Below are 10,512 nucleotides of genomic sequence, written 5' to 3'. Positions count from 1 at the left end.
AGCATTAGAATAATTATAATGGTGTTTCATGATAATTAATAATGACAATCGTATTAAATAATTAAATATCGCGTTACAGATGCCATAAGGGCATATACCGGCAAAAGGTCCTGGTGAAAAGCCATATGGGGAATATAAAAAATTTTTTTTCGGGAATCGACGTAGTTTTGTCAGAAATGTGGAGAAATGCTAAAAAAAAATTTTATATGCCCTTATGGCTTCCGTGACCCACTTCGGATGCCAGAAGGGCATAGCAAAAAAATTTTTTTTCGGGAATAGATGTATTTTCATCCGAAATGTGCAGAAATGCAAAAAAAATATTTTATATGCCCTTATGGCTCCCGGGACCCACCTCGGATGCCATAAGGGCATATAAAAAAAATTCTATTATTTTTTCTAAGTCCAAGAAAATTTTTAGTTAGGCAAAAATTTTTTTTTTGCATTTTCTACACGTTTCATACAAAAGTACGTTGATTCCTGAAAAAAAATTTTTTTGCTATGCCCTTGTGGCTCCCGGGACCCACCTCGGATGCCATAAGGGCATATAAAAAAAATTTTTTTTTGGGAATCAACGTATTTTTGTATGAAACGTGCAGAAATGCGAAAAAAAAATTTTCGCTTAACTAAAAATTTTCTTGGACTTAGAAAAAATAACAGAATTTTTTTTTATATGCCCTTATGGCATCCGAGGTGGGTCCCGGGAGCCATAAGGGCATATAAAAAAAATTTTTTTCGGGAATCGATGTATTTTCGTCCGAAATGTGCAGAAAAAAAAAAAAAAAAATTTATATGCCCTTATGGTTCCGGGGTGCCATAAGGGCATATAACTTGTTATATGCCCTTATGGCATCTGTAACGCGATATAGAATAATTAACTAAAAGATTGTATTTAAGTACAGGAAAATGGAATATAAATAATATAAGTAATAAGTAAAGTCATAGAACGGATAAATAAAGAACATAGATGTGTAAACTCATATCTCGTACGTGTATTAGTAGGAAGTATAAATGTATAAGTATATAACTAGAAAGAACGTTGATATGTATAAGTACATATACAAAATAAGTATGTGTATGAATATGAGAATTGTGGGAGAAGTCGAAGAGTGGAGAGTCAGAGATCTCTCTGCCGGCTGATGTAACTTCACTTCTCTCCGAGAACTATTGACGAGCACAACTGTTATTACTGATCAAATCTTATCTATACTTTATAATAAAACTCAGTCTTCAGATAAAAGATGTTTTTTCAATTACATCTATCCTTATCCATAACTTGATAATTTCATTAAATAATAATAATAATAATCATCATCATAGTCAACAATAAATTTATCACTATTTTCAAATTCAAAATTGGTCCCGCGTGACAACGAACTGCCCACTGTCCAGGAGGTGGCGTCAGCTCCGATCCTAGTAACCTCCTAGGACATAACAACTTTAGCTTGAAATTGACGGTAATTTGATGTTGAAATTACCTGAAATCTGCTGCTCGAATTTGCAGACAATTTCACAGCAAAAGTTGAAAATAAAAATTTGCGGTTAGTTTTTCTTCAATCCAAAGGTAACTTTTTACGATAAAAAAAAAGTCGATAATGTTCTTTCTTGCCATTTCAGAAGGCAAGCAAATTTTATACATAAAATTGTCTACAATTTGACAGTAAAAAAATACGTAACAATTTTTCAAGTCAAATTAACAATAAATTGACATAAAATTTGCCTAAAGTTGACGACAACTTTTTTCTAGTCAATTTTTGAAGTAAATTTGCATTCTAATTCGGGTAATAAATTTACGTCAAATTGAATAGCAAGTTGCATACAAATTGTCGTAAAAAACGGAAAAGTCCAAAGTTGACGGAAATCTGACCAAATTCCTCAAATTTTTTTTCCGCCGGCATTACCGTTACCCAAAGTGTATGTCTGTTAAGTTGACATTTACAGCAGATGTAGTTACAGCGGTAAAAAAAAATTGAGGAATTTTTTTTTTGACAATGATAAATGATTGCGGATACAACAAAAAAAAAAATTTTGAAAAAAAAAATTTGTGTAAAAAAAAAAACTTTTCAAAATTTTTTTTGTTTCAATTTTTTTCGATAATCGATCTTTTTGATCACAGAAATGAAGATTATCGGAAAAAAAAACATTTTCAAATCGAAAAAATGAACAAAAACCGAGAAACTACCAATTACGGTGATTTTTGACAAAATCGATAAATTTAAAGCTTCGGGGCTCTAAGAAAGAAAAATCGCAGCGATTTGAAATTTTCAGGGTTATTTCAGGATGTTTTGAGGTTAAGAAAAAGACGAAGAAATCCTTTGTTCATCCGTTATATCCAAAGTTATAGCAAGATTTCCGAATATCCTTAAATTTGTGAATTTTCACCTGTTTTTTACTAAACAATATCGCTTTAATAAAAATTTTTTTATTAAATGCCACTAATTTTGCCTCATAGAGAATGTTTTCCAGTTTTCAAAACCTTGCTTCTATTCTCTGTACGACCAATACATCCGGAGTTATTGATTATCAAAGCCAAAATGAACTTTTTTGCTCTGATCAATAATAAATCGACGCCAAATTGTCGTAGAGACTTTTTCAGGCTGCCAAATTGAAGGGCACAAAATTTCCTAGAAAAGTCAAATGATTGGATTATTTAAAAAAATTTATTGACGCCCATAGAGGTATTGAAAGACCAGCAAAAATTTTGAAATTTTTTTTTTCGTTGGTTTTCTTACGATTACTCCGGAACCGTACATGAAAAAAAATATTGAGGTTCAGATCTGAAAACTAGAAACTTGAGGTTACAATTTGCTTTTTTTAATTTTCTTATATGACTATTTTTCACCGAGTTACAGCATGTTGAAATTCACCTAAAAATTTTGGATTTTTTTTCTATCCCGTAATTTTTGTGACCAGTGTATATGATATACAAAATATATATCTTAGTATAATAAATATACTCTCGGTGGCGCTGTTAAATAGCGGGAAATAAAAAAAAATATTTTCGGTCAATTCATTGGACCTTGTCTTACATTGAAAAGTTCTAGTAACGCACAAAAAAAAAAAAAATTTATTTGCGAAATCGAAAGAGCCTAATTGGCTACCGGGAGCCAAATGATAAAATTTAGTCGCCAAATAAGTTGTTGTGTAGCCTAAATGGCGATAAATCGCCTCATCTGGCAACCCTGATTTTAGCGTACTTTGAGGACTTCGATTGGCGAGAGTCATTAAAAATCATTTTGGCACTCAACACCAAATTCGAATTCGGGCAAATATTAGAGTTTTGCTTAACTCAACATAATTGGACTTTAATTTTGACTGAGTACTTTGGGTCGAAATTTGAAACAAATCTACCAACGATAGTAAAAATGATGTTAACGACGCATATAAATCAACAAATACATCATATGTCTATAACTCTACGCTCCGAGATATTGGAAACTAATGTGAAAATCGTTGACCCAGAGTTTGTCACAAATCTTCTAAATAAAGCTGCGAGAAGATTTACTGAATCAACGGATCGAAATGTCATCATGAATGTAATGATGGAATATCCATCAAATTCGTGGAAGCAATTATTCTTTACAGTTGACGATCAATGCCAAAATTACCACGTGTGGTTTCTAATTGAAAAAATGATCGAAAGTAGTCATAATGAAATATTTGAGTGATCTTTAGAGAATGTGTTATTAATAATAATTGAATATTATTTTAAAATGACAGAATATTTATTTAACAGTTAAATAAATGCATATTCAAAAGAATAATTTATTTTCTTGCCACTTAATTTTTTTCGTATTATGACAAAAATTGTTCAGATAAAACATTAATGTCATAGTCTAATACAAGATACCACTATAATCAAAAATTTTCAGCGGATAATCTGTCCCATGAATGCTTCAAGCTGGCGAATATAAAAACTCTGAAATAAGTATCTTACCAGGGACACCACAAATGGTGGGCGCGATCTAGTGGCGAGCACCGAACTACTCCCGCTGCTGCTGCCTAACATTATAGCTTTTTAAATCAATAATCATTAGGTTCAAATATATATTTATTAACCTCGAACAAATATACATATTTATTCTAAATGAATATATTTTTTTGTATCTAAGTGATGTTTATTAGAGTTAATATAACAATACTTTGCTTTAATATTTGGATTTATTGGGACTATAAAATAGTTTAGTTGTCCCTTAAATAAATATTTTCTTAACTTTACCAAATGATTTTATTATCTTAGAGAGAGAAATATTAATGTCAACCAAATAGGGTCTATTAAATCATTTGTTAAAAATGAGAAAATAGATCATGTCAACGTAATAAAATTTAGTTGTCCCAAATAAATTTTAGTTTAACAGAACCCTTATTAAACAAAATGATTAAAAAGTATTTAAAATGATTTGTTTTTTAATCATTTTAAATACTTTTTAATCCTTCAAATCATTTCTAATCCTGTCTCTTATGGACATTTAACGTGTGAAATCATTTTTAATCATTTTTTTTAATCAGGGAATTTAACAAAACCAATTTAATTGTCCAAAGAGAAATTTTTTCTCAGTGTAGATCTTTATATAATTTTAAGCGATTTTGAATGAATTTATGCGAATGAAAGGGATTTTCGTTTGATAATTATATGAAAATGTATAATAAATTAACTGCAATGTTCCTATGAGGTTTTATATGGAAGTAGTCATCACATATTATTTCCAGAGATTTTGAATGAATTTATAAGATTGAAAGGGATTTTCGTCTTATAATTAAATGAGAACGTATGATTAATCGACTGGCATTTTCCTCCCTCGCGGACTTGGAATCACTGTGAAATCACAGTGAATCCATTTCACCGTGAGTTTACGGTGTGTTTACGGTGAATTCATAGTGAATTCACAGTGATTTTCACTGTGATTTTTCACAGAAACGACCAACTGTGGTTAGTAGAAAATGTTGTGCACTTTTTTACTGGTTGGTCATTTTTCCGAATAATTATGTACATACAATTCAAATATTTTTTAAACTTCAAAGAGAGAATTAATTTCAGATTTTTTAAATTGAAAAGTCATTTATTCCTCATAGTAGAACAATAAAGATCTACTTTGTCAACGACGTTAAACTTGATAATTTCATATTTTAAGACAAATTTTTTTTTTCAATAATAATCATGAAATATTTAAGAAAAATTAAGAAAAAAAGGTTAAATTAATTACATGTTGAACTTTAAACACGAATAACTTTTAAAGAAGTAGACTTAGAGAAAAAACATAAGAGACAATTTATTTAGAGCGTCCAATTTCCTTTAAAAATATGTATCTCTCACCCTGACATGTTAATTTCAAATTGAGTTGTAAAATTCCAAATTAAAAAAATTTTTTTTTCCATGTTATTTAAACGTAAAATAGAAATTTACGATGAGCGACCTTTCAAAATTGATATTAAGAGCTCCCGTTTTCACAGGCTTCTTTTTTCATGACTAGGAAGATATTTCACTACGGGTTTTGAAAAAAAAAAAAAAATAGTCGATTTTTTTGAACCGGGCTAATATATGGGTCATTCCACCAAATAAAATTATTTTTACGGGGCGACCCTCGTCGATTTGGTTCAAACTTTGTGGAGTCGTTCTACATATTAAAAAAAAAATTCTCTGAAAATTTGAGCCTTTTATATGCTGCTATTTCAAAGTTATGATTTTTTGAATTTTTTAAAAATTTTTGTTTTCAACTTTTTCATTAATTTTTTTAAAGGAAAAAATTTTTTTCTAAAAATGAGCACTGTAACGGGGTGACCTGGTGTTCGACTGCCAGGTCAGCAAAAATTAAATTTCGCGCCTTTTAATCTGCGCACCCGCCCTTGCGTCGAATTTGGTTTAACGGCGCGACGGTAGGGGTAAACTGGACACCTCGTCGCCAGACGACACAACCAAAAATTACTTCACACCAACTTGCTGAACTGAGCGGTCGCTCAAGATTTCTTTTGTGCTGATAACAAAGTCTATTATTCAGGCAGACGCCACCGTTTATAAGTGCATTTCCTCTTTTAAGAGTCGTTACGTTCTACCTCGAATTCACCAAAGGAGGATCCTGCAGATTCAAGTTTAAGATGACTACTACGACTAAACATCTGGGACAGGTTGATGTAAGTTCTTCAGGATAAAGGTTTTTGGAAATTAATAATATTTTTGTTTGTCAAACACGTGGAGGAGATTCCCTCATTAATTTTATCCTCTTTTTCTAAATTCTTTTATTAAATTTATTCAAGTTACCTCTATTTCTGTGCATGCGGAAATTTATTATCGGTTAATTTTAATTATCAGGATTTTTCCTCGACATTATAAATTTTCTTTACGAATTTAAGTTTAATAGAAGCTCGTTAATTATTGTCATAATTAATTTTATTGGGAAAATTTATATTAATAAAGTTGGGACTTGTATCCCGGTGAAACGGAAGCGGCGCATATGCAGTCAAACTATATTGCAAAACTTCTAATTATTAATTATTAATTACAAATAAATTTAACATTAAGTGTATATATTTAACAAATAATTATTTATTTATAAAAAAAGAGCCAGAATTAAATTTAGAATCATTGTTACATTATTTTATCAACCTTTCCCCTATTCCAAATCGAGCTGCGTACTCGGCTGCGTCAGACATTTCATAACCAAAAAACTTCAATTACTCAAGTTACTACCGGAGGATTGTCCGAACTTCCTAGTACGGGGAGGCAAGGGCAAAACCTTACAGCACATAACAGTTTTTCGTAGGAAAAATTCTCAGCTTTCCAATAAAAATATCTAGTTTTCATTTTATGTTACAAAAGACCTTTTAAAATTCGATTCAAGACGAAAAAACGATTTTTATGACTATGCGGCGCTTGATACATCTAATTTGATATTTTTTTCTGAAAGCTGAGATTTTTTCCCACAAAATATATGATTTTCACGATGTGCATATTTTTTGTTTGAATAAAATTAAATAAAATATAAACTCTTTATGATTAAAAAACGTTAATTCTTATTTTTTTTGAGGATGTTGATACATTTTTACCACATATATATCCTAAGCTATCAACATTAAGTGAGATAGGGTGCACTGCTTGTGTTTCTTTCACCGTTTATGACTCAAAGTATCGTACGTCTAAAACATTTATTTTCTAAAAAAAGTCATCATTCCCTGATTGAACGAAACGATTTGTAATGTTAAATGCCCATTAAAAGGGTGATTCGAAAGTATTCAAAGTATTCAAAAGCCTTAAAAAGTATTTAAATTTTTTTTTCCAATCGTTTTAAGTCATTTCTTTTAATAAGGGATGGTTATAACAGTGAAATCAACGCTGGTAAAATTTTGAATAGCCCGGATGTATAAATTTTGTGGTGTGAGGATATGTTTTCGGGTATGTATCTGCAGTAAAGCTCTAAAAAAAAAAAATTATAAAACTATTTTTCATGATACCAGCATCAATGGTTCAAGTCTAGGAATTAGTAATTTGAACTTTGATTCTTGTGTTTTGTTCAATAGTGATTTCAGACTATTGATGTCATCTGCGTTAATGACAGTTCTGACTTAGTAATCAAGTTTTATAAAAATTTGTGTGCATAATAAATAGTATTTATGGTTTCTGTTTAATTATAAATTGCAAAGCATAAGTTAGGCGTACACTAATGGTTGATCGCACCATTGGTCTTAATATAACTTGATTCTAACTGGTTGCTGACACTGATAATAATTTTCAATGCAGGTAATCATGAAAAAAATTGTGTGTAACCTAGATGAAACACGACTTCAGATTGCAGTTATTGTCAGCTTTTGCCTACGGCTCAGGCAGCCGACTTGACTTTCGTCTGACATCGTTTTGTTTCATCTCTTGCCACACAATGAACTATTACAGTTTGTTAAAACTATAAAATCAATGACTTGTATTTAAATAATTATTGATTTTGTTCAAACAAAAAATATGCACATCGTGAAAATCACATATTTTGTGGGGAAAAGTCTCAGCTTTCAGAAAAAAATATCAAATTAGATGTATCAAGCGCCGCATAGTCAGAAAAATCGTTTTTTCGTCTTTAATCGAATTTTAAAAGGTCTTTTGTAACATAAAATAAAAACTAGATATTTTTATTGGAAAGCTGAAAATTTTTCCTACGGAAAACTGTTATGCGATCATTTTTAAAAAAAAAATTTTTCCTTTAAAAAAATTAATGAAAAAGTTGAAAACAAAAATTTTTTAAAAATTCAAAAAATCATAACTTTGAAATAGCTGCATATAAAAGGCTCAAATTTTCAGAGAATTTTTTTTTTAATATATAGAATGACTCCACAAAGTTTGAACCAAATCGACGAGGGTCGCCCCGTAAAAATAATTTTATTTGGTGGAATGACCCATATATATATTTGTTCGAGATTAATAAATATATATTTAATCCTAATGATTATTGATTTAAAAAATTATGATGCTAGGCAGCAGCAGCCGGAGTAGTTCAGTGCTCACCTCTAGATCGCGCCCACTTTTTGTAGTGTCCCTGGTAAGATACTTATTTCAGAAGTTATAAATTCTGATCTTAAAGCATTCATGGAACGCGTTATCCGCTGAATCTTAGCAGCGAGATGATAATCCATTTTTGATAGTAATATAGGGGTATCCTGTATTACACTATGACATTAATGTTTTCTTGAACAATTTTTGTCAAAGTACCAAAAAAATACGTGTTAAGGAAATCAATTATTTTTTTAAAAAACTCTAAATGACTCTTTTGACAGCTGCACAAATTTTCTACTGAGAGTTTTAATAAATCAGAAAAACTCAAAAAAATTGTTTTTATACTCGCACAAATTTTTATAGGAAACTATTTTAAAGTATTAAGAAGTCTTAGTAACTCTTCAAGTAAGTTCTCTTAACTCAAAATAACTCTTCTGGAAGAGTCCAACATCTTGGAATTACTCTGACTTTATACGTAAAATCAAAAATTATTCCGAGTTTATGAGACTTTTTCAAACTTTTTAAGAAAAAGTAAAAATTTAAGAACAGTTATTCAGACTTATAAGTAATTATTTTCAGTTCCTACAGAAAAATTTTTCCACAAGGGCGACTACGTAACAAAATATGAAAATGAATCAAATATTGAATTTAAATTATTTAATTGACTCCATGAGTTATTTTTTATCTTGTTTATTTGTGCTCTCTTTTGATATGTTTTGTTTGGTAGATTTTCCTAGAAATCCTAGCTATTGACTTTGTCCTCATGGTCGATTTATCAAGAAATTTTGTCATAACCTATCATAATTAGTTGAGAAAGTTCCAAAAATACCATTTGAAAAATTCATACACAATAGCACCTATAATTCTTCTCGGATCTCAATAAAATTTTCTACACTTTTTCTATAGGTGATTATCTTAGTCGAGGTTAATGATGGGCTAAATCGGTCGATCAGTTTAGAAGTTTATTTAAAAAAAAAAAAAACAGTGTTTTACCGTTAAAGCAATCATAACTTTAAGACTAAAATTCATAGACAATTCCAGTAAAAAATATCTTGAAGCTTGTTTAATAATCTTCAATTCTTGACCAGAAACATCATTTTTTGACTATTTCTTCCAGTAATTTGATAGCCTTAAGGAGTTTGAACAAAATCAAGAAAATTACTGAATATGGTTTTCATCCCTGATAACGTATGCATTTCGCATTATGATTTAATTCCGTCAGTTTTCTATTATAGGTAACGGAATAGTTTTTAAATTTCGGGCATATTTTATCCCTGGCGGTTTTGAATCACCCTGGAAACACCCTGGGAGTGGAAACAGGGTGGAATCACGGTGGATCTAGGGTGGTTACACGGTGGGCTTTTTTTCATTTTATCACCGTGGAGTCAGGGTGGTTACACGGTGTACCCACTCTGATTCCACGGTGTATACACGGTGATAAAATGGCACAAACCCACCGTGTAACCACCCTGGATCCACCGTGATTCCACCCTGTTTCCACTCTCAGGGTGATTCAAAACCGCCAGGGATATTTGAAAAGTACGCCTTTTATTACTTATAATGTTTCAAAAGTCCCTGTACGCCCTATGAATATAACCAGCCTTGTCATCACGATAGCGCTTACAATTTTTATCAGATCCTAAAGAAAACTTCTACACTTATTTAATGGATACTATCTTCATCAAGTTGAAAGATGGGATGAATCGGATAATTAGTTTGGAAGTTATGGTTCTTTGACATTTTTTCGATTTAAAAAAAATATCGTTTTTCCACTATAAAAGTATATATAATTTTAAACATGAAACGTATAGACAATTTTTGTGAGAAGTTCCTTAAAGTTTGTTGTAATAAGCTTTAATTTTCGACCACAAGCTAAATGTTTTGACCATTTCTTCCAATAACTTGATAGCCTGGAAAGTTTGAACAAAATCAAGAAAATTACTAAATATCGTTATGGTCCCTGATAACTTTGATACTTCTCATTATAATTTAATTCCGTCTGTTTTATTTTATACTTAAAAAAATTATCTTTAAATTTCACA

At 30.5% G+C, this 10,512-nt stretch overlaps 1 protein-coding gene across 1 annotated transcript in view; it reads left to right on the top strand.

Annotated features, from left to right (window-relative positions):
* Positions 1 to 5,906: 5,906 nt before the first annotated feature.
* The window catches only part of LOC130672627 (uncharacterized), a 167,616-nt gene continuing 163,010 nt past the window's right edge, over positions 5,907 to 10,512 (top strand). The window contains exon 1 of the mRNA XM_057477272.1: positions 5,907 to 6,126. Within this exon, the coding sequence (XP_057333255.1) occupies positions 6,091 to 6,126 (36 nt within the window). The 5' untranslated portion in view covers positions 5,907 to 6,090. The remainder of the gene's footprint in view (positions 6,127 to 10,512) is intronic.

The sequence above is a fragment of the Microplitis mediator genome, chromosome 8 (assembly GCF_029852145.1).
Source record: "Microplitis mediator isolate UGA2020A chromosome 8, iyMicMedi2.1, whole genome shotgun sequence".
NCBI classification, from domain to species: Eukaryota; Metazoa; Arthropoda; class Insecta; order Hymenoptera; family Braconidae; genus Microplitis; species Microplitis mediator.
The sequence above is the reverse complement of the archived record's forward strand: the minus strand, read 5'-3'. Positions and strand labels throughout refer to the sequence as shown.